The 26,027-nt window shown below is 36.3% G+C and overlaps 1 protein-coding gene across 2 annotated transcripts in view; it reads right to left on the minus strand.

Moving 5' to 3' along the window:
- Positions 1-2,555: 2,555 nt before the first annotated feature.
- Positions 2,556-26,027, minus strand: part of USP33 (ubiquitin specific peptidase 33) — a 71,097-nt gene continuing 47,625 nt past the window's right edge. The window contains exons 11-24 of one of the 2 annotated variants that reach the window (XM_082613378.1): positions 25,457-25,597; positions 24,046-24,161; positions 22,714-22,886; positions 22,519-22,589; positions 21,512-21,545; positions 19,609-19,654; positions 18,984-19,164; positions 18,455-18,581; positions 17,136-17,305; positions 15,931-16,012; positions 15,170-15,278; positions 5,385-5,487; positions 4,152-4,220; positions 2,556-3,750 (exon numbers count right to left, since the gene is read on the minus strand). In XM_082613378.1, coding sequence (XP_082469504.1) covers positions 3,593-3,750; positions 4,152-4,220; positions 5,385-5,487; positions 15,170-15,278; positions 15,931-16,012; positions 17,136-17,305; positions 18,455-18,581; positions 18,984-19,164; positions 19,609-19,654; positions 21,512-21,545; positions 22,519-22,589; positions 22,714-22,886; positions 24,046-24,161; positions 25,457-25,597 — 1,580 coding nt within the window. In that variant the 3' untranslated portion in view covers positions 2,556-3,592. Of the gene's footprint in view, positions 3,751-4,151; positions 4,221-5,384; positions 5,488-15,169; positions 15,279-15,930; positions 16,013-17,135; positions 17,306-18,454; positions 18,582-18,983; positions 19,165-19,608; positions 19,655-21,511; positions 21,546-22,518; positions 22,614-22,713; positions 22,887-24,045; positions 24,162-25,456; positions 25,598-26,027 lie in introns of both variants that reach the window. The other variant, XM_082613377.1, reaches the window with a different exon arrangement.

The raw sequence follows: 26,027 nt of genomic DNA on the forward strand, positions 1-26,027 counted from the left end.
TCCTTTTTAATGATAGCCATTGTGACAGATGTGAGGTGACATGTCATTGTGGTTTTGATTTGATTCACCAATTATTAACACTTGCCATCTCTTTGCACTCTCTCTCCCTGCTTTATCTCTCACATATGTTTATTTCATATAGCATGACTTTAACCCTAAAAACTTTACCATGTATTTCCTACCAAGGTCATTCCCTCACATTACTACAGTAGTTATCACACTCAAGAAATTTAACATTGATACATTACTATTATCTAATATATACTCCCTATCCAAATTTCCCCAACTGTCTCAGTATCGCTCCTTATAAATTATTTCCTCCAATCCAGGATCACACATTACATTTTGTTGTCATGTTCTCTTAAACTTCATCAGTCTTTTTTTGTCTTTCATAACACTAACTTTTTGAAGAGTCCAGGAAAGCTGTTCTGTATAATGTGCCTTTTTTAAACAATTATCACAATTCCCCCCCAACTCGCCTCATGATTAGATTCAGATTAAATATTTTTGGCAGCCCTCTTACAAAGATGTGTCGTTAAAAGTTACACATTTTGAAAAGGAGAAAGAGAATAAAGGACTACATCATCAAGTGCCAAATTATGTTAAGTATAATATATATAACAATACACATAACTATCATAATCTTATGATCAAGTATGGCAGACACACAGATTTTCAGACTTTTCAAGAAAGCACTCATTACCCAGATGAGAGGAGAGTGCTTGGCTGATAGCATCTTGCTATTAGTCCCTCCAGTGTCAATATGAGGTCACTCTCTTTTCCAGGTAGCCACTAGTCAGTGACAGTACAAGAGCCTAGCCATTTCTGCCCAATGCAAGACTTCTCTAATGGACAATCTTAGCTCCAGATCTTTCCACGGAGCTGGCAGAAACTGTCAGGTCAGCATTATGTTCTGATAACTCCTGCTCAGTCCCGCTTCCTCCCATTTTCTTTCACTGATGTTACTTCCCAAGAAATCATTTGTACTTCTAACTCCATCTCAGTGTCTGTGTCCTGGAAAACCCAACCTGAAACATTCTCGTTTAAGAGATGAAAAACCTGGAGACAGAGAACTCTAAGTGCTGTTCCAACTCATAGCTGGAAGATGACTTATCTACTAGGATTTGAACAGAAGCAAACTGACTCCAGAGTCCAAAAACTAATCACCTTCATGTTATAAATCAATGTAGTATTCTTAAAATATTGTAGGCTCTCACTATCCCTTAACTGCAATTTTCCTATTTCTCAGCTTAAGTATTTCGAAGAAAATCATCCTCAGAGAAACCATATCTTTTGACACCTGTTAACACATATGCCAACTTTCAGCTGAGAGTCTGTGGGACTGCTAATAATCCTTTATGTACTATTTTGTTATGTATTTTGATGATTATAATGTAAAAAAAATTATATAAACCTTTAGAGACCAGTATTTTTTTTTTTTTTTTTTAGGCTGCCCTGCACGGCATGCAGAACTTCCCCAACCAGGGATTGAACCCATGCCCCAGTAGGAGCAAGGAGTCTTAAGCACTGGACCACCAGTGAAGTCCAAGACCAGTATTCTTTACCATATTATATATCCCAATGACAGATGCTATTAATGAATCTGACAGTAATACTATAATCTGTTTTAAAGTAATTCAGTGGGAGAAAATATGGTGAATAAGAACAGTGGTATAAAGTTGCAATGACTTTAGTTGGAGTCCCATATCTGCTACTTCTTTGCTGTACGACTTTGGGCAAACCACCTGACCTAAGTCATAGGGTTGTAATTTGGATTAAATATAAGTAATGCAGGATTTCCCTGGTGGTGCAGTGGTTAAGAATCTGCCCGCCAATGCAGGGGACATGGGTTCGAGCCCTGGTCCAGGAAGATCCCACATGTCGCAGAGCAACTAAGCCCATGCGCCACAACTACAGAACCTGTGCACTAGAGCCCACGAGGCACAACTATTGAGCCCGTGTGCCACAACTACTGAAGCCCGCATGCCTAGAGCCTGTGCTCCACAACAAAGAGAAGCCACTGCAACGAGAAACCTGCACACTGCAACAAAGAGTAGCCCCAGCTCGCTGCAACTAGAGAAAACCTGTGCACAGCAATGAAGACCCAGCATAGCCAAAACTAACTAAATAAATAAATTTATTAAAAAAAAAATATATATATATATATATAAGTAATGCCCTTAGTTGAGTGGCTGAAACATCATAAATATGTAATAAATGGCAAGCACTATTAAAAACGAATCTTTTTTGATTATCTCCTAAATGCCAGGCATTACACTGATCTCTGGTAATACAAGACAGATCAGTAATATCATTCAATCCTTGAAGAGGATTATAGATAATCATGAGAAAGAAGAAAACTAAAAACTATTTTTTTTAAAAATTCAAATAGATTCTAATAGCTGACTATTTCATTTCACTAAATACCAAAACTTTAAATACTATACCAAATGACTTCTTATTTTGCATACTTCTGATTAAGGAATAACAAGACATTAACATTAACAAACTTTATACCCTTCACCCTTAATATCTATCAAATAAATACATCCCAGTTATACATTTTTAAATCATTTTTATTGAACTAATTTTAATAACACTGTTTTAGCTGGTGGCAGTTGCCCCAAACCAAAACAAAGCCATTGTGAATGCTATTCAACATTCTCAAAGTAATCCAGTTTGTTTTTGTACTTGGAATATAGTTAAACTTTTGACATCACATAAGCAAGCAAATAGCAGTGCATATTATATTATTCAAAAAGACTTTATGCATTTCACTTAAAAAATCATTTTGCGAGAGGCTTCAGCTTTATCAACAATCTCATTGACACATTCTATACTCCATGCTCTCAAAATAAAAAGTGCCCTAAAACTAACCCTAAGTTTTTTACTGATATTAATGAATACTATTCAGGGTTATAGGAACTGAAATTTAACATTTTACAGTGTAAGAGGCAATAAATTACTAATATCTGTTGACACAAATTCCACTCAGACTAAATACACCATTGATACACTGAAAAAGACATTTTGTAAATATTAATATGCTAGTTTATATGCTGCAGTGCAAAAGAAGTGACACCCTAAAAGTTTCCTGAGCTTTAGGAGATTAACAACATTTTTCTGACTACTACTCTCCATTTAAAATAGGCTCTTTATTATATGAAGCCATGTCAAAACTATACAATTAAATTAGGTTTTTCGAGAACTGAAAAGATTGGTCAGAATTATGGTGGCTTAGGGTAATGAAAAAGTTTTCAAGTATTTACAAAGCTACAAAGGATACTATGGATTTACATGTAGTATAAAGATCAAAGATAACCTACTGATTACCAAATGATCACAATTATTCCTTCTTTTTTCAAAAATATTACACTGAAAGACTTTATGATAAGTTATCTAGCATTAAATATACCAACCTGTAGAATATTATACATTTTGACACATTCTTCCATAATGCCCAGTAAGAAGGAATAAAAGATAAGATATTAAAAATCAAGAAAATAAACATGCTTTTAGGAATGTTTTCGCATGGGAATATGTCAGCAGAAGTGAAAATGATTTCTCATCAGAACTCTCTATATCCTCAAAATTACAAAGACCGAGTTTCTACTTCAATTTTTTCTTCTGCTTGTACTACATCAGGATCAACATGAACAACCGGAGGTCGTAGGATAACTTCAGGCCCTCCACCATATATAGACTGTAGAAAATTCCATGTTTCTTCAGAAATCTGACCAGAATCTGCTCCTAAAATTAAGTATATAGAGAAAGAATAATATTTATAAACCTACATATTCATACTGCAAAAGCTTTCATAATGTACCCCCAGCATGAATACTCGAGGAATAATTGAGAACTTTTGGAACATGAATCTTCAGACTACTGGCCCATACTGTTATAAGTTGCAACTTTATGGTCTGCCTTAAAAAGTTAGAGATCCTTTTTCCTGCCTCCTATTAACAGCCTTAAAATCTTTCTTCAGATAAAAATTAAACATTGGCAATGTTTCCACTATTTGTCCTAATTCATGTATGAATTACATCATTGAGCTGGATATAAAGGTGGTATAGGTGGCTAATGATGATATATTCTTAACAGTGTGACAAATTACTAACAAGTAAAGGCTTAGTAGTATTAGTCAAACTTACCTTGCCTGAGTATCACATTGCCATATTTGGTGACTGCAATTTTAGTGTTATCAATAGGACCTGGAGGATCTAAGTCAAAAGGAAAAACAAATAATCAAAATGTATAAATGCACCAAAGAACTGCATATTTCTATGCCTGAATTAATGAAGGATATAACTGTATAATCAGATTATTTTTTAGTCAGATTATTATAGTCAGTTCTTAACTGTCTTCTTCTGAGCTTCTTCCTTTTTGGGTCTTAATTCCCCCAAAATGGAACCAGGAAAGAAGCTGAGAGAAGTTCTCTCACTACCATGCAAAATTTAATAAAAATGATTTCTTAAGTATCCATTTGGGGATTACAGGTTAAAGTGCACCTTTAATGCTACAAAAGAACAATTCTTTGTAATTTAAAAAGAAATGCAATTCTTGGTTTTAGACCTTCATTAAACTAAAAATAAAAGCATTATAAAATGAAATGTTAAAATGCATCTTTTTTTTTTTTTTTTTTTTTTTTTTTTAAGCTGCGCCCTGCGGCTTACAGGATCTTAGTTCCCCGACCAGGGACTGAACCGAGGCCCTCAGCAGTGAAAGTGCAAAATCCTAACCACTGGACTGCCAGCGAATTCCCAAAGTGCATCCTTTTTTTAATTTAAGGAAAGAAACCTTGTTTTCCCCCTGGATACAAAAGTACAGTGCATGTTCATTATCAAAAACTGTTTAAAAAACCAAAAAGGAACAAGAAGCAAAAAGATACTGTTATCCTACTACAGAAAGACAGGCAAACTGTTCTAGTACCTTTGAGGTCTTTCTGCCTTTGCATATTTGCCTTTTTCTTTTTTTAAACAAAAGTTTCCAACTATGCATACTGCATTATAACCTTTTTCATATATCAAGAACATCTTATTTTTAAATTTTAAACAGTTACACAAATAATTTTTAAAGTCCACATAGTATCCCATTGTAATGGATAAACTATAGTTTAACCAATCTTATTGTTGGATTTTTTTTTTAAATTTTCAATGTTAAGATCACAGACTAACTTTTATTCAGTTATTTTATATCTGCTATGAATATGCTATAATCCATGAGAATTTTTTAAAAATTAAAAATAACCAACATATAAACTAGAATGTACGTTTTTTTCTCTCTTGTTCAGTAGTGTAATCCCAAGTGCATGTAGATATTCAAAAAACATTTGTTAAATAAACAAAATATCTGCAAAGAATTTCGTCTTTCAGTTAAACACTTACCTCCATCCTTACCCTTCACAAAACTTTCCCATTCTCTAAACCATTGCATACTGATGCAATAAAAAGTAGCTGGAGAATCCTCCTCTTGGAATGCTCTGTTGAGCTATAGAGGGAAAAAAATTAGTCATCTAAAATCTAGAACTTGCTTTGTAGCAGAACAATACAACCATTCTACTTCAGCATCTGATAAGGCCAATTCTTCACACACAAAGAATGTGACTTGTTGATGCTAAGTTAACAATACTAGGATACATGGTAACACCTAATAAACATTCTAGGTTATATCTCAAAGTTTATCAAGTATACACAAAAGGGGCATAATGATTGGATAAGTGAAAATGGTCAAGATAAAGTCTTCAAAGCAATAAATACTCCACATATTTATTAAAAATCTGATGTGTAAATCTTATTTAAACATACCATACCCACTGTCTACATCTTACTTCCATTCACTTAAGATACTGGTAGACATGTTGCTATTACAAACAGAATGTTGAAACAAAAAGTTCTGTACATGTTATTTCATAGACAATAAACATATATATAGGACTTCCCTGGTGGCGCAGTGGTTAAGAATCTGCCTGCCAATGCAGAGGACACGGGTTCGATCGCTGGTCAGGGAAGATTCCACATGCCGCGGAGCAGCTGAGCCCGTGTGCCCCAACTACTGAGTCTGCGCTCTAGAGCCCGTGAGACACAACTACTGAAGCCCGCAAGCCACAACTACTGAAGCCTGCGTGCCTAGAGCCTGTACTCCGCAACAAGAGAAGCCACTACAACGAAGAGTGGCCCCCGCTTGCCGCAAATAGAGAAAGCCCAGGCACAGCAACAAAGACCCAATGCAGCTGAAGATAAATAAATAAATATTTTAAAAAACAACAACAACATATATATAGGATAAATTCTCAAAAGTGGTGGGACAGTCCTTGAAGACGTTCCACTTTCTCCTCTAGTCCCAAGGCCCAAGAAATGGGTATGTGACTCAAACTAGGCGAAACTCCTAGAAACGGAAATCCAGAGGAGTAACTTAATGATTGGAATGGAATCATTCCAATGTCAATTTTGTTAGCTACACAGGAATACCTTGGTTCCTGAATTTCTGGAGGTCTGGTTATTCAATTTTTCTTTTCAATAAATTTCTTTTTTTGCTTAAGCTAGCCAATCTGACTTCTATGACTTTCAATTAAAAAACCAAACTGGGGAGTTCCCCAGTGGCCTAGTGGTTAGGATTCCGGGCTTTCACTGCCCTGGCCCGGCTTCAATCCCTGGTCACGGAACTGAGATCCTGCAAGCCATGCAGCTCAGCCAAAACAAAACAAACAAAAAACCAAACAAACAAAAAAACACCAAAAAAACAAGATGAAACCAAAAACCAAACTGACAGAAAAACTGGCATAAAAAGAGGGGAACAGAGGCTTCCCTGGTGGCGCAGTGGTTAAGAATCCGCCTGCCAATGCAGGGGACACAGGTTCGAGCCCTGGTCCGGGAAGATCCCACATGCCGCGGAGCAAATAAGCCCATGCACCACAACTACTTCGTGCACCACAACTACTTAAGCCCGTGTGCCTAGAGCCCGTGCTCTGCAACAAGAGAAGCCACTGCAATGAGAAGACTGTGCACCACAACAAAGAGTAGCCCCCCCTTCCGCAACTAGAGAAAAGCCCTTGCAGCAACGAAGACCCAACGTAGCCAAAAATAAAATTAAATAAATTAATTAATTTAAAAAAAAAAAGAGGAACAGCAACAGAGCCTGAGGAAAATGAAGGGTATTTGAAAATTATCTAATTGTAATAGTGTAAAAAGACAGTGAGACTCCCGAAGATATCTCATGCTGGGTAACTAAATGCCCACGGTACATACTACCTATGGACAAAAACAGTTAAGTTCAGCTCATTTCTCCCCTACGATCAAATCTAATCCAAACCCTGCCATTGTCCCCAGAGATTCTTATAATAATAGCTCAGAAGTACCTCTGTGATCTGGCCCCATGATTTGACTTCATCTTCTAGTACTTTCCTCCTCATTTATTCACTTGTGGTCACACAAACCTCTTTGTTATTCCCAAAATCAAGCAGATACATTCCTGTCTCTCAAAGCCTTTGCATGGGTATCCCTTCTTTTTACAGATATTTGAGTATCTCCCTCACCTCCTTCAAGTCTTTGCTTAAATGTCACCTTTTCAATGAGGCCGATCTTGATCACACTGTTTATAAATGCACCTGACTCCTCCCCTCATCACTATACTCCTGATCCTCTTATCCTGTTCGGTATCTTCCTTCACCATAGAACTCATTACCTTTTGATATATAATATATTTGTTATTTATTAAATGTAAGCTCTTTGAGGGCAAGGATCTTTCTGGGACACAAGGTAGCTGCTTCCACAGAACAATGAAAGACAATGAATAATGTTGTGATTGCCTCTGATGAAATCAAGGCACGTTTGTCTCCAGGTAAAGAATTAAAGTTTGGAATTCCTGTGATGTACAATTTATCCTTAGAGAACTGAGATTTCTGAAATGTAACGTTAGACTGATTCTGTCAGATGAATCCGTTTCATTCACAGCATTACCAGGTTTGGACACTTTCAGGACTTTCTTTCTCTCTGGCATTAGGACATTTCTTCCTTATGTGTCTAGGTGGGGGCTTTTGAAAACTGAGTTAAGTATAATCACCCCAGTTATTTAAAGACATCTGTTTCTCTCTAGTTCTCAGAAATTAAACTGTTGCTCTCAAAGGAGTTCCACCTCTCTACTCTCTTCTAAAATACCTATTAGAAAAGCATTGGATTCTGTATCTATCCAACGTGTCAAAACTTTTGTTTTCCACCTGTTTATCCTTGTGCTTCATTTTAGGAGAAACCCTTCACTAGATCTTTCAGTACACTAATATGCTCTCCAGCAGTATTTATTCTGCCATTCAGTCAACCCATCTATTGAGTTTTGTTTTGTTTTTAGGATACAATATGCTTATGCATCTCTCTGAGAATCAATCATTTATTTTAAGGCATAACTTAGGAAGACACAATTCTTTCTAGGTATTACAAGCTATCTAAGGTTAACGCCTTCTTTAACCAACCCAAGGGTCCACATTCACTGCTCAATCCAAGCAGACACCTTCGTGCTTGCCGCTTAGTACAATGCAGGAGGCAGAGTGCTGAGATCACTATTAGTATCTGCCGCTTCCAAGCTTAAAGCCTGTGTGGTCATTTCCCATGACGTTGGTTCGCTTCTTCAAACTGATCCTATCTGCTTTCTCAATTTTTCAGAAACTCCGCTTAATTTCCAGTCTAGCAAGGGCACCTATTTTTGTACTCTAGTGTTCTGTTTTTTAAATTTTTTTTGTGGCATGCGGGATCCCAGTTCCCTGACTAGAGATGGAACCCAGGCCGCCTGCCTGCAATGGGAGCTCAGAGTCTTAACCACTGGACCGCCATGTAAGTCCTGTTATTTTTTTATACTAAGACATTGCTTTTTTTCTTTTTTTCAAAGGGGTGGTGGTAGAATAAGGCAAAAAAAAACCCTAGTGCTATGGAATAATTATAGACTTGCATTTTATAAAACAGCTTCATTAAAGTATAATCCACACAGTGTTAGTGTAAAGTTCAATGGTTTTCAGTAAGTTTATAATTGTGCAGCCACCAACACAATCCAGTTTAAAACACTTCTGACACTCCAAAAACTCCCCTGTGCCAGTTTACAATCAGTCACTTCCTCTCAGCCCCAGGAAACCACTGACCTACTTTGTGTTTGTTTTTTTTTAATTAATTAATTAATTTGGTTGCACTGGGTCTTCGTTGTGGCTCAAGGGCTCCTTAGTTGCAGCTCACAGGCTCCTTAGTTGTGGCAGGTGAACTCTTAGCTCCGGCATACATGTGGGATCTAGTTCCTTGACCAGGGATCAAACCCAGGCCCCCTGCATCAGGAGCACAGAGTCATCCAGTGTGCCACCAGGGAAGTCCCTATCCTTTTTTTTAGATATTTCATATAAGTGGAATTAGACATTACATATTCGTTTTTGTCTTATTCCTTTCACTTGGCATAATGTTCCTAAGATTCATCATATTGCTGCATGCATCAGTAGTTCTACCTTTTTTACGCTTAGTAGTATACCACAGCTTTTTTATCTATTTGCCACCTGATAGACATCAATTTCCAGTTTGGGGCAATTATGAGCAATTCTGCTCATGAACATTTGTGTACAGGGTTTTGCAGACATAAGTGTTCATTCTCTGGAGTAAATACCTAGGAGTGAGATTGCTGAGTCATGTGCTAAGTGTTTGTTTAACCTATAAGAAATTGTCAAACTGGTTGTCATCTGGCATGTGACACCACATGCCCACCAACAGTGTTTATATGAGAATTCTAGTTGCTCTACATTTTTGTCAGAACTTGATATTGTCCACTTCTTTATTTTAGCCATTCTAAGAAGTGTGTAATGGTATCTCACTGTGGCTTTAATTTGCATTTTACTGATGACTACTGAGAGTGTGTACCTTTTCATGTGCTTATCACTCATATCTTAAGGATAATGTATATTAAAATATTTTCTTATTTTTAAATTGGAATATCTATCTTCTTGAGTTGTATGAATTCTTTATATAATCTTACATAATCTGGATATATACAAGCCCCTTGATGATAAATGATTTACAAATGCTTAGAACTGGATTTGGGCCTACCTTCCTAACCTACAGTGTTTCTTCCAGTATCACCGTTTGTTGGTCTTACTGAATGTCTCATTTCCTGAGATGATATCCCGTATCACCTCTGATTATGTAACTAATTTTACACAAAATAAATGAAGCAATGGGCTCACATCCATAGAATTCACTGGCTTTACCATATGGCATCACCTAAAAGTTGCTGGCCTACTGAATACTGTTTTTGTGCCTGGGTGGCAAAACACTGCGGGGTTGGTACTATCCTATAGGATGTAGTATATGCCCCAAACTAGAAACAACCCTATGGTGCTGTAAAGGAAGTAGAAGAGTTTATCTATTACTACCTACTGACACAAAAGCTTTTTTGCTTCTAATTATCACAACTTTGGTCTCTACTAGTTTAGAGGTATTAGGTTCCAAAGGGACACAACAATGATTTTACAGGGCTGGAAGATGAGGCACTCCTCTGGCCATTTTGGGTTCCTCATGTCACTGAACCAAGAGGCAAAGTGGGTAGGGCTATATAAAAAGTAGAATAAAATGACTACTACACAACAGAAACAAGGAGAACTATGTCTGAAAATCAGGTTATAGCCACTGTATTAGTTTCAGAGGGGGGCTATAGCAAATCACCACAAACTTGGTGGCTGAAACCAGATTATTTTTTCTCTCAAAGTTCTGGAGGTCAGAAGTCCAAACCAAGGTGTAGGCATGACCGTGCTTCTTGTGGAGAAGAAGGGGAGATTTAGGGGAGATTCGGTTCCTTGCCTCTTCAACCTTCTGCTTTGTGAGTGTATATTCCAATCTCTGTCTTCTGTCTCCATATGGCTTTCACCTCTTCTCTCTGTGTATCTCTCCTCTGTGCATCTCTTTATAAGGGCACTTATCATTAGACTTAGGGTCCATGCAGATAATCCAGGTTGATCTTGTCTCAAGGTCCTTAATTATATATAAAAAGACCCTTTTCATAAATAAAGTCAATTCACAGGGATTAGGACACGGAAACACCTTTTTTGGGGACCAGCATTCAATCCACTATAAGCACCATTCAGTATTTCCATATCCACAGATTAAAAGTTCATAGACAACTAGAGAAATCTAACACAGGCAAGACTACAAAGAGCTCAGACTCTTCAGGAACGAAGGTCTGGGTTACTTTATCAGGTAAATAACCAGCTGAAGTGCTGGCTGAGAAAACAGAGAATATGGAATGGGTAGTTATAAGCTGTAAACACATATTTCTTCCTTCCCCCATGCACTGGGTTGGCCAAAAAGTTCATTCGGTTTTAAGTAGAACTAAAAGACACCTTTTTCATTTTCCCCAAGAATTTTATTGAACAATGTATTCACTAACCCAATGAACTTTTTGGCCAACCCAATACATATTTGTAAATATTCCTAAATTTGTGAAAAATTACTAATTTATTTTTCCTTTCTTTCATTCCTCTATTTCATATAAGATATGTTGTTGGTGGTTAATCTTATGGTTTATTCTTTAGATTGCAGAATATAAAAGGGAGATTATGACTAAACTGACTGAACTAAATATGAATGATCATCATCCAGAAATGGATAACTAACTGATGGGACTTTGGGTTTCCCAAGTTTAGGGAAAGGATAGATGCTGCATCTATTAGTACATGAGCTATAGCTGCATCATGTTAGGCAGAAACATGATACTATTGCTACTGTTGTTGCTGACGTATGAATGCATGACAAGGGGGGCAAACTATACTGTATTTATTGTCTGTTAATGCATCATTTCCATTCATTCTTACACTCTCTTCTATGAAAAGAGAAGACTTCATTTTCCAGGATCACTTGCCAGTAGTGCTCCAGATCAGTCACTGCCAATGATATATGCAATATATGGAAGGCACAAGAGAAAGAGAAATTTCCCCCACATCCTCTGGTGGTAGTTGCGGCAGGACTGAGGCCTCCACAGATGGCACAAGTAGGGTTTTGCCACCACTTCCAAGCATCTTCCCAAGAATCCCTCACTCGGTGCCACAGGCAGCTAACATCTTTAACAGCAGCATCCTCAGGATAACCCACCAGGGTCCTGAGATTAGCGGCTTATCAAGTCTATCAAGTTTCTGAGCATTCTCCTGAGACTTGCCAGTGGTAAGCAACATAGGTAATTTCCAGAAGCTTTGTGCAATTAAAAAATTCTTTTTAGCTTTGGAACAATCTCAATCTTACAGGAAAACTCCAGTAAAATACGAAGAAATTTTCTTTTCCTAGACCATTTCAGAGTAAGTTGCTAAACACACAAGGACTTTTTCCTACACATTTAACACAAATGATGAAAATGTGGAAATTAACATCGATATAATACTAGCACCTAATCCTCAGACTCCATCAAGTTTTTCTAATTGATCCAATAATGTTGTTTATAGCCAAAAGATCCAGTTCAGAATCACTTGTTGGGACTTCCCTAGCGATCCAGCAGTTAAGACTCCACGCTTCCATTGCAGGGGGTGCAGATTCGATCCCTGGTCGGGGAACTAGGATGCCACATGCCGCTCGGCCGAAAAAACAAACACAAGCAAGAATCACTTGTTGCATGTAACTTCATATTTCCTTTAAGGTGGCACAGTTCCTCAGTCCTAACTTTCACGATCTTGACAATTTTGAAGATTACAAGCCAGTTGTTTTATAAAATGTCCCCCAATTTGGGTCTGCCAGGCTTTCCTCATTTGAAACTCAGGTTATGCACTGTCTACCAAACAAGAGATGCTGTGTTCTTCTCATTGTATCCTATCCTAGCACATGATTTTGATATATTCCACTGCTACTGATGTTCACTTTAATGACTTCATTGAGTTGGTTGCCAGACTCTTCTTGCTTAGTCTTTTCTCTTCAAAATTAATATGTATTTTGTGGGGAATAAGCTGGAACTATGTTAATATTCCATTCCGCATCAGTCTTTCAATTTATTCACTTATTATAACAGTATGCACACAATATCTCCTATTTTGTTTAATGCATTATAATACCATTATAATTTATTTTGAAGCATAAATTGTCCCAAATTTGGCAAGTAAAAGTCCCTTCAAGCTGGCTTCTGTGTACTTTTGACATTTCCCCATCATTCTTCAAAAACTTCTTTAATTTCTGGAACAGCAAGAAATTCCAAGCTCATCTTGTAATTCCCCTGCCCCGGCCCTGAAAGCAGCCATTTCTCCAAGGAGGGCTGGTTCCTTTTACTAGAGAAGGATGTTTAGAAGCCAAGATCCAAAGAGAGCCAGGTATGCTCAATCCTACTGGAGTTAATACTGCTTCCAGGCCTTTTCAGTGCCAGAGTTAGGAAATTAACTTAGGTACATCATTTATTTCTATATATGGGTACACATACACACATTTATACCTCTATATGTATATATGTATCTATCACAGTGAGTTCACAAAGATGCCTACAATTTTAATCCAATAACAAAGGAGTCCATTTTAGTTTCCTCTCTTTCGATATCTGTAACTCCCTTATCTGACAAATAAGAAATCTGGCTCTCATTACACTCATATTATCTGATCAATCCTACACATGGAATCAATCCCTCAGTTTTACCACCACCACTAAGCTGTGCCGCCTCACACAGCAATCTCCAGCCAACACAGGCATCCACTGCTACGTTGCCTGGGCTCCAACATCCTTGAGCAGGCCCACACCACTACACAGAAGCTTTCTTTACCTTGTCTGGGCTCTGAGACCCCACTTGAGCCGCTGTGCCCACTCCTACCTCCAGTATGGCAGCCTTCCAGATTTCCTGAAAGTCAGCTATGGTCTTCTTGATCTTCACTACCCAGTCTTTTTAGTAGTTATTTAACTCTTTCATTGCCTGTATTCCTATTCTACTCAAAATACTTAGAATGGCTTCTGTTGATCAAATCCTAACGTATGGGACTTCCCTGGTGGTCCAGTGGTTAAGACGCCATGCTCCCAATGCAGCGGGGCCGGGTTCAATCCCTGGTCAGGGAACTAGATCCCACATGCATGCCACAACTAAGAGCTCGTATGCCGCAACTAAAGATCCTGCACGCAGCAATGAAGGTCCTGTGTGCCGCAACTAAGATCCGGTGCAGCCAAATTAATAAATAAATATTTTTTTAAAAAACCCTAATGGATATAGTCATTAGCCATTTATTTAAGCATTCGTGGAATGAACTACTTTTAATATTCAACTAAAATTTGCCTCCTTATATTTAGAAAGCAAAGGAGGCTCAAGCACAGTAAATCAATCCACACCTGTAATATCTTCCTGTGTATGTGAAAATTTCTTTACTTTACGCAAAGGCACACACACACACACACACACAAAACACCCCTATATCTATGAAAAGAAGCCTGTGGCCACAACATGGAATGTACTGTTCATCTATAATATCTGCTCAGTTAACTTCTCCCCTTCTTTTACTAAAAGAATCTCAATCTTCCCTTATAGAATTATCCCTCCACCAATATAATTTCAATAGAAATATCAATGAACATGCCTCTCAGGTGACTCAAACTCTAGTAGTATTCTCTACTAGGAATCGAATAATAAATAAATGGTTGGAGCTGTATTACTGACAGCAGCACTTTGAAGAAACTTATTTCTTGCTACCTGGACAAATGGAACTATACTAGTCTTTGTCCATAAAACCTGGTTATTCAGCTCTTCCTATTGATTCTGTGATCAGACTTTCTGTTGCTTGCAATCAAGAAATGCCTCATAACATACTCACTTTGTGGGAACTAGGTATAAGTATAGAGAGTCCCCCAAAACAATATTATATTTCACAAAGGGGTGGAAGTAAAGAATGCAATCTGAGTAGATGCTTTCAGAAAAACCACTAACTTAAGGAAACTTATAATTTACCATTTTAATAAGGAGATTTCTTGCCAGTGCCAATACATAAAACAAAATTTATTACCAATCCATGAAAACAAAAACCCCCAAAAGAAGAACTTAACTCACTAGAACTATAGTCACCTGACTGGGGTCTCTCACTGTTATGAGCCCATGAGACTTAAAATGTATTACAACTCTTTCATCCAATCATTTCACTAACATCGTTCCTCTGTCAGTTCTTTATCTTTATTCTAGATCATTTTTATAATTTGAAAACCATCATTTTTTTACCCGAATAAAAATTTCCAATTCAATTTTTCTTCTTTTTTCAATTTTCTCCACCTCAATCTGGCAAGTGTGACAAATGTACAGATGGTTGACGGCTGGTCCTCCTCCATACCTAATGCATGAAGAATTTAATAAGTATGATAATCTGGAAGTAAGCTGATGTTCTAGGAAATGTGTCCAAGTTTTAGTAAAATGGAAAAACCAAATTATTGTAAGGACCTGATTTTATGTTTTTCAGGGTCGCTGATTTTATCAGTTTATTTATCAGAAGATATTACTGATTCATCTGTATTTCAACTTTCCCTTACAGCTACTTTTGTTACAAAATATGTTTGTTGCAACAACATAAAGTAAAAGAAGTGGCTGTCAAAAGTTAGCATACAACATATAAATCTTAAGTTATACACAGCCACAGTTTTAATCAAGTTTTAATTAGACGAAGGCTTCCCCTGGCCACTAAGTAAGAATTCATAGGATGAATTATTGTCAATATTTAAGAAAAAATATTTAAGAAAAATATCACGGCATACTTTTAGAGATACAGATTATCAGAACATAAAACTTAGAATTAGTTATCTAGACTAGGGCCACACTAGCCACAAAAGTCTCTCTACTCACACTTCAGAGTGAATAAATGAAGAAGGGAATATTCCACATAAGCAACATACAGCACAGGGAGCATATACAAAATAATCCAATCTCCTTTTAACGAATTTCACAAACTGATTTCCATAATACCATATTGTCTGATTTAAAAAACAAACCTGCTATATAGGTTATCCCAAATGTTCTGAGGCAGCATCAATACCAGGTCTTCAATATAACTAGCTTTTCGTGGAGGAACACCTAAAAAAGTTTAAATGGGTCTGTCTCATTCTTAAATTCCTTTATATTACTTTTAACTGATTAATCACTGGCATTTTTTCCAATCATTATTCTTAAAAACTCTCCCCAAAAGGTTAAAAATTAAGTATATGTTCCTAAAGATGAACATATTTCTTGAAATAGAGAAAAATAAGTTAACCAAGATGTTCAAGTCCTTAACTTACATAAATCTTTACTAAGCCTTGACTGTGTATTGGGGCAAGCCAGAGATAAATCAGAGACAATCTTTCCTTCATGGAGCTTATGAGCTAGCAGTAGAAATGAAGAATTTATATGAATAACCATAATAAAAGGCAGGCACAGACAAATGCCATAAAAGGATTATAGGGAGATTTGGAACCAGAAGAGACTTAAGTTAGTAGCTCAAGTAGGGAAATAATAAGAGAAAAATTCACATACAGAAATATTTTCAAGGTTTAGATTTCTAAATCCAATACGGGACATTTCTACTATCTCTTGTGGTTTCACCGCAAAAATAATTAATTAATGAGAATATCAAGTCTTCAACCATGAAATTTAATTAAGGTGTCACACTAAGGTTGTCATGGGAACACGCACTAACACAGTCAGTCACAAAGGCATAAATTACATTTAGCAAAAAACTGCATGAGTTTTTTTTTGTTAAGCTCCGAGTACATTTTCATAGTTAGGAAAAGAGTCAGCTATTCATTTAGACAAAAGGGGTAAGAGCCACGGATACAGTTGGAGCTGCATGTCTCTCAGCTGAGAAAAATGATGGGCAATAGAAGTGTTCACTGCACCATAATTACCTGTTTATGCATCTGTCTTCACTATGAAATTAAAGCTATGCAAATAGAAATAGTGTTTCTGGTATTTTCAGGCTCTAGCACAGGGTTTGGAACAGGTACTCAGTAAATATCTGTTCTATGAAAAGGCTACAGATTGCCTATAATTAGAAGAAAAAGCTAATTTCTGAAACCATAGCAAAATAAACACATTTAAGTTGGAATGTAGATGGGGAAATGGAAAATAAATGGAAGAGGAAAATTCTTGGCTCTTTCCTTATTTGTAAATTATTTAACAGCAAATCCCTACCACTACTTTCCATTACAGAGTTTCTTACCTCCATGAATACAGAGAAAATCATTATTTGAAATAGGGCCAGGTTCAGCAAAGGTCTTAAATTTATTTAGCCACTGTCGAGAAATATAAAACTGAAGGAGACTTGGTTCCATTATGTTCAACAAATTTGATATCCTCCGCCTCTCTTTTTGTGCTTCTTCACTGCTCTTCCTATTAAGGGACAGTGATTCATTAAATTCAATATGCATTTTACTCCATTAGTAAGTGGATTTTTCCGCTCACTTATTAGACTTAGCACACACATTAACACAGTCATCCCTCTATATCCGTGGGGGATTGGTTCCAGGACCCTTGCAAATACCAAAATCTGTGGATGCTTAAGTCCCTATATAAAATGGTGTAGCATTTGCATATAACCTATGCACAGCCTCTCATATACTTTAAATCATCTCTAGATTACTTATAATACCTAAAAAATGTAAATGCTATGCAAACACTGGTAAATACAGCATAAGTGGTATGTAGATAGTATTGGTGTGCAATTTTAAGTTTTGCTTTTTGGAACTTTCTGGAATCGTTTTCCCCCCAATATTTTCAATATGCCGTTGGTTGAATCCTCGGATGTGGAACCAATGGATATGGAGGGTGGACTGAACTGTGAATCTTGTTAGGTCTTGAAAATTATTCATGAGAAATATACTTTGTTCCACCCTGCCCCCACTACATTACACACTCTAGGGGTGATACTATATCTTAACTACTAGTATCCACATTATTGCTAGAGAACAGACATTCAAATGATTGTTAATAAGATCTAAACAGTTAATTTGCTTTCCCGTTTTAGTAGTTATTACAATCTTTTAGAAGATACTAAAAGGTACCAAGGATTTATTTTTATATTAATACCTCCTTTTTTAAAAAATTTTTATTTTGGCCATGCTGCGTGGCATGCAGAACTTCCCCAACCAGGGATTGAACCCATGCCCCCTGCATTGGAAGCACGGAGTCTTAACCACTGGACCATCAGGGAAGTCCAATACCTCTTTTATTAGCTATGTTAGGAGAAAATATGGTTCTTAATTCCTACTGTCAGTGCCTAATTTTTAAAATTAAAACCAGTCTTTCTAAAACAAAATATATTCCTTTGCCCTTCAACTAAATGACTTAACATTCTCTTAACAAAAGATCATTCTGCATGCAACCTTTCACTTTTACTCACATAATGAAATGAGAGTAAAACAATTTCTAATCTTTACTCAGAAATCTACTTTGAAAGTCTTAGAAGTCACTGTTAACCTCAACATGAGATGTTCTGTCATATTTGTCAAAACAGCCTATCCAGGAGAGTTATTTCCTCACCTGTAGAAGAGAACATAAGCTTCTGCATTTTGTACAGTAGATTCTGAAACTTCAGTGACACTTTGGTCATCAAATTCATACCAGAGATTATTTAAATTGTTTCGGCAGTAGGCAATATAGTGTCCACCTGAATTTAAGCAGAAAAAATTTAAATAATTTCAGTAATAAAAAGATATAGCAAGAACTATCTTCGTATTCTTTTCCAGTAGGTACCCTTACCACCACCACTTGAGGAAATGAAAATCAGGACAGAGAACGTAATCTTAAAAACCCAGTATAAAAACAATCATGTTAAAGTCCTTATTATTTAGCTTTACATAAAACATAATTTCCAGTATTTTAAACTTCAGAGTAAAATTATTCAATTTCCTAAAATTTCTGACATATTTTTAATAACCAAAATAAAATAATTATAAAAATCTACTTTTATACTTTTTTCTTTTGTTCAATCAGGTCTTGTTTAAGAGATCAATTCAGATGTTTCTTTTTTTTTTAAATCTAAAAACATATGTTAAACTTGGATACTTACTACTTGCAGTTCCATGGTGACAAATGACTGACAGAAGATCATAGGTAACAATTTGAGCTGGACTATCTTTAGCAAGAAATGGCTGAAGATCCAGGCCTTCCAGTGGAAATGAAACATGGGTACTGATTTTGGTGGAAAACATCAGTTCATGTCTGAATCTTTTAAGATGGATGCACAAAATCTTTTTAAAAGAGAAACATAGGATTATTTAAAATTCTACTGTTTCATATGCTACATAAAAGAGTCTATTAAATATACATATTGTCAAGATTAAACATTATCCTGCAATTCTGATAACCTGATTCCAGAGATGTTAAAATGTGGAAATGATGAAACATGGTACTTCCTAAGTTCATAGCTACTGGCTTCTCCAATTTTACACTTTATACCTGCAAGACCCTACAGTATCTGATTAAACTGTGTTCAACACAGTTTTACTGCTAAGGGCACTTACTTGGTATGCAACTCAGTATTTTAAAAATGGATAATCTTAATAGGGTATACACAGCCACTGGTCAATAGAACCATTCCATTCTTCAACCAAAGCTAAAGAATTTACTACACCATGTTATATTAATGCCTTACCTATCACATAAAATAAATTAAGTTGTGATAAAGCCCATACCTCAGGAAACTTTTGTACTTTACAAAACTTTACTCCATTCCTCAATCTAAGGGGTGAAAAGAGAAAACCAATTTTAATAAACCTGTTTCCCATACAAATCTACAAAACCTTTAGTATTTTCAAATATACAGCAAAATCTTTTAGAAAATGCAGAAATAAAGGTATCAGACTAAAAATGCTTACTACTGAATTATACGCTACCAATTAAAAAAATACTAATAAAACACTGGAACCGCTTATTGTAAAAAAATTATTAATTAAGACATCAGTGGGCTTCCCTGGTGGCGCAGTGGTTGGGAGTCCGCCTGCCGATGCAGGGGATGCGGGTTCGTGCCCCGGTCCGGGAGGATCCCACATGCCGCGGAGCGGCTGGGCCCGTGAGCCATGGCCGCTGGGCCTGCGCGTCCGGAGCCTGTGCTCCGCAATGGGAGAGGCCACAACAGTGAGAGGCCCGCGTACCGCAGAAAAAAAAAAAAAAAAAAAAAAAGACATCAGTAATAAAAATTTAGAGTTGTATAATTCTTTGATGAAAATCTTCTACTATCTATGGCCTGGCTATGCCTTTATAACATTCAGATATCATGTAAAACTGGGTAAAATAAAATTCCAATTTCATAGAATTGGTTGGTCAGGTCAATATATTACAACCTTTATTCCTAAATGTGAAAACAAATAACTTAAAATAGAGTGGTTATTATTAATAATCAAAAAAAAATTTTTTTTCAGCCACACCACGCGGCTTGTAAGATCTTAGTTCCCCAACCAGTGATCGAACCCGGGCCCTTGGCAGTGAGAGCGCAGAGTCCTAACCACTGGACTGCCAGGGAATTACCAATAATCAATATTAATTTATACTTGACAGATCTCTACTTTGGATTCTGGGGTAGATGCAAGTTCTTTTCCATCTTCACTATTATCTTTTCCCTAGTTGGCACGGTTTTTCCAAGAAAGATTCCCCCTCTGGGCCAACTCCGTCTTCAGCTATCAGCTGTGGCTTCAAGGACAAACTGATAATAAATACTTTCCAATTCATTAGAGGTGTGTTTTTTTCTAGAAAGTACAAGGCAGCTTTTCTTCCTTATTGACCTAACAATACACTATTCCTTTTTGTGATGAAGAAGACCAACAGCTGCAGATCAACATTTCCCTGCGTTTTTGACAAAAGCCAGAAGTTTGTATTATGAAGACTCTATTAATAGATCTTATTCGGAGGCCATTATTTTTCTATCAGAGAGATTCAGAAAAATTTTCCAGTTCCCTCTACCTCAGACATATTTGCTTTCAATTCTCCATTTGCTTTTCTTTTCTAACTCATCAACAAGAAGCCTTAAAAGCCTAAACTTATTACAAGATAGAAAAAGGCAGCTAGTAGTAGATATAAAGAAATAAAATCATAAAAAATCATGTCTTTTTTATTCGGCCCTCATACAGCAGGTAACATTAGACATGGTATAACCTTTCTGAATTTTACATAAACTTGAAACTATGTACCTTTATAGTCACTTTCACTTCCTAAATCTACCCTGTTAAGGTGGTAAATCAGAAAAGAATATTGCGTTATTTATGATGACAGAATTAACCTATGTAATAAAAATGTATGTTATATATCCTAGTATATATTTACAACATATTTGGAAAATGTTTTATGCAAAATTACATACTTACTTTATATCTTAAAATACACTGTCACATCTTAGCTAAGCCTATTACATTTGTTAAATTTTTAACCTCAGATTTGTTTTACAGAACAACCAGTCATTTTTTACTAGGACAAAGCTTACTGGCCTTTATATTTTTCTAAATAAAACGGAAAATTAACCCTACATGCCCAATTCAAATTACCAAGAAAAATACCATTTAAAATACAAAACATGCAATTGAAAGCATTGCCAATGACACTTACTTTTTGCATTTTTCACAACTGTACATATTGTCACCTGAAAACAAAACAGATCTGGTCATTCCTCTCAAACTAAAAGCAAGTTATTTTCTTTTCTGCAATTCTTTGAGCTTGCAATGCTGAACCCATAGAACAGTAACACAAGGCTCACATTTTTTAGTCTCTGCTCGAGTCAGCACATTTACCACGCCTACAACACCCTTTACCTGCTCTTTTTTCAACCTTGAAGGCATATCTCAAGTAACATCCTGTACACTTATTCACTCAACAGAATTTACTGACTGCTTATTATATGTCCAAGCAAGGGGCTGGACACACAAAAATAGTGAAGGCTTGGATCTTAAATACTACGGAGAAATTCAGACTAATCCAGATATACAAGTAAGTTTTTTACATTTTGGTTGAATTTTCTCTTTTTTCAATCCCAGAGAAGATTTTAGACACTTCAAATATCATACTGTCTAGTACTATAGGAATCTGTATCAATTATTTCAGGATATTATTTATAGTGTTTATGTTGTCATGGTAGATACTGGCACTGTGGCAATATGGGCAAGTACTGTTTGAGCTGCCTCAAAACTCAGCTTTGGGCTTCCCTGGTGGCGCTGTGGTTAAGAATCCGCCCGTCAATGCAGCGGACACTGGTTCGAGCCCTGGTCTGGGAAGATCCCACATGCCACAGAGCAGCTAAACCCGTGTGCCACAACTACTGAGCCTGCATGCACTCTAGAGCCTGCAAGCCACAACTACTGAAGCTCGCGTGCATAGAGCCCGTGCTCCGCAACAACAGAAGACACCGCAGTGAGAAGCCCGCACACTGCAAAGAAGAGCAGTCCCCGCCCGACGCAACTAGAGAAAGCCCGCGCACAGCAAGGAAGACTCAACACAGCCAAAAATAAATTTAAAAAAAAACTCAGCTTTTATGAATACATTCTATATTTAGTCCCACTAGTATTTTAGATCACTCACAACAGTTTAGCCATAGATGAAAACTATTTCGTATTTCTTACCTTTTAGTTCATCTCTGGCGAAGAAGGCAGCAAGACAATCTTGCAAGGTTACTATTGGACCCCAAAACCAGCTAGGGACACATGAGACAACAAACCTGAAACATTATTGATAGAAAAAAGAAAGGAAATGTTCTGCCAGTACAGCAGAAACAGCAGTTTTAACAATCAACTAATACAAAGAAAACACATACATACCTCTTCACATATTCCATGAAAAAAGCTATCCACCCTTGTGGAGCATATGCTTCGCCACATGATCCTGCTTTGACTATAGATGTTGGATGACTTGATGAATGCAGCTTAGCAAGGTCTTCCTTGCCAGGAATCGGCAAGGACAGATCTTGAAAGGTCTCGAGGGTTACAGACACCTAAAATTGTTTTGTGTTTTAAGAATGGGATGAAAATAATCCAGCACAAACATCTGAGGATTGATTTTAGATGGCAAAGATCAAAGCAAATTATAATAAGAAAAAACAAAAAAACAAACTGCTTTTTATACAGTAATAACAAAGCTAAAATAGTAATAACGAAAGCAAAATTGCTTTGTACCAGGTGCTGTTCTAAATTTAATCTTCACATAAACTTTATGAGGTAACTACTAACATCCCCATTAGTAAAGGACATTGCAGTAAAGAGGAGTATCTCACACACAGCCACTGTAGCCTGAGTTCCAAACTGTTAAGCACTACTGCATTTATTTTTGAAAATGACCTCTAGTGATAGTTTTTAAATGTAGCTTAAAAAACAAGATGCGAAACCTAAACAGCTGAAAACATTTCAGGATAATTCCATTTAAATATCTGGTACCAAAATAGCCTACATTAAGATAACCCTATTGAAAACCCTTAGATTTGACTTAATTCTAACACAATAACTGAAAACTTACCTTGGGGTTTTTTTTTTTTTTTGAGATAGTTCATTTTACATTCATCTTAATTATATTCATCACTGCACTGAAGTAAAACTGTTCTTAAGAAAACCTCTAGGAAACTCAGGAATTTAGAGGTATTATTAAAAATCTCATGATGATTTTAATTCATGCTCTTGTTTATGAACCTGATACTACTTTTATTATCTGAATCCAAACTTAACATGGGAAAATATTTACAAGCCATACAACCAAGTGGAGAAGATACATACATAGCCTTGTGCCTGTGAATAACAACAGTTTCCTACTAATTTCATCAGCCTTGGGAGAATATGCATGTGTTACAAATTCTCGTTGCTGAGCAGCACCTCTCCTTTGTATGTGACCAGAGACGAAGAACTGAGTTAATTCTTCCTGCTAAATGCATGCCTGTCCAGTGACAGGTCAAGACCCATCCTTAAATCAGTTATGTTACTATTGCTTCCAACAAACAAGTTCTACTCCTAGAATCAATTTATACTTCTGGAAACACAAGAAATACATGTATAATCATCAACAACAAGGAAAAGAAATTAAACTTTCACACCATTTTGTCAGGTTTTTTTTAAAAAGAGCATTTGACAGAAATTTCCTGTGTATTATAATTCTTTCATACTCACCCTATCACAAGTCAGACACTGCACTGAACTAATGATTGTTCCATCAAATATGTCTGAAATAACACTTCGGTATTTCTTGTGCTGTTTTTTTCTCTTTGGAGATGATGCAGACTGAGCTAGGATTGAAAAACAAGTATAGAAATTTTTTTTAGAAATCAAAGTAGTTCCTTTAGCATTTTTTTCTGAAATCTTTTAACAGCAAAATTACTATGCTGAAGAAAGTTGTCAAAATACCATTCAAAAGCATTACCTAAAGAAAAAAAACACACACACACACACACACACACACACACACACACACACACAAAACCCTCAAAGAGAAACTACGATGAAATAGAAAGTATTCAGCTTCCCATCTTGACTTCAACCAGAATAGTTTTGCTTTTACTTATTTGCTTTTGCTCCCAAGTAAGGCTTTATTTGAAGAAAGGATTCTATTAAGCTTTGAGAGTTCTTTATATATTTTAGATACAAGTCCTTTGTCAGCTATGCGATTTGCAAATATTTTCTTCCAATCTTATCTTTTCATTCTCTTAACAGTGTCTTTTGCCAAGAAAGATTTTAATTTTTTTCTTTTACGGACCATGCTTTTGATGTCTTTGATGTCTTTAAAGAATTCTAACACAAGGTCATGAAAACTCTTATAAGAGTTTTACAGTTTTACATTTTCTAATACTGGAACTCTCATACATAGCTGGTCGGAAAGCAAAATGATACGGCCACTCCGAAAAACAATTTCATACAACATTAAGCATAAAACTAACATAAAACCCAATAACCCCACATCCAGGTGTTTAACCTAAACAAATGAAAATTTATGTTCATACAGAAACCAGTACATAAGTGTTTATAGCAACATTATTCATAATTGCCAAAAACTGGAAACAAATTCAAGTATTTGTCAGTGAGTGAATAAACAGTAGTACAGTCACACAATGAAATACTACTCAGTAATAAAAAAGAACTATTCAGACCTGCGATGTGACTGTATCTCAAATTCATTATGCTAAGTGAAAGCAGCCTGTTTCAAAAGACTATGTCTGTATGATTCTATTTATATGACATTCTTCAAAAGGAAAAACAATAGGAATAGAAAACAGATTCACAGGGCTGGGGCTTTGGGAGGAGTAGTGGGATGGGGTCTGGTAGTATAAGGGAATTCTTTGGGGGTACTGGAGCTGTTCTATATTCTGTTTGTGGTGATGGTAACAATCTATGCACGTGTTGAAACTCAGACCCCTACACCAAAAGAGTGAATTCTGTTGTATGTAAATTTGTGCCACACACACAGAAAAATTTTAAATCATGGTTGTGTAAAACTATGCTGTCAATTTAAAAAGCTTGAATAATATTTCATAATTAACACTTTAAACTATCAAAGCAAAGGAACCTGAATAATTGAAGCTTCTACCTTTTTTGTGTGTGGGTGCCAATCCTGGCCACAAACTGCCTGATTTCGGAGGGCTTGCTGATAAACGTGGGTTAACACCTTCACTTGACGGGAGGGTCTGTGATGTAGACAGTTCATTCGAATGGACATCAGTAATATATTCTGTAATATTTAAAATTTGTATTATTACCTTAAATAGTAAAATTATTCCACCTGTCAAATAAAGCTTTCTTCATCTGAGATTTTGAACACAATTCACATTAATAAATGTCAGGTGAAATACCTGATAGACATTAGGCTTGCTAAGCAAACTAACAGTGATTTTCCCCCTAGGAATCTAATTAACGTTTATAACACATTACTGCTGTAGGCAATCCAGAAAGTGTGCAAATATAAGTGTGGAAATATAAAGCCAAAGAGGATCATATTTGTCCTAACTTAGTATTTAAAAACCAAAAGCAATTTAGGGCAGTTTTTTAGAAAGCTTTAAAACTATATGGGAGAAAAAGAGATTATCCTCCCAAACTGGCATAGTAAGCAAAATCTAACAAGAAATTTAGGCATAAAGTAATTATAAATTATTTTACTCTGT

This window comes from Mesoplodon mirus (assembly GCF_964341445.2).
Source record: "Mesoplodon mirus genome assembly, chromosome: 3".
NCBI classification, from domain to species: domain Eukaryota; kingdom Metazoa; phylum Chordata; class Mammalia; order Artiodactyla; family Ziphiidae; genus Mesoplodon; species Mesoplodon mirus.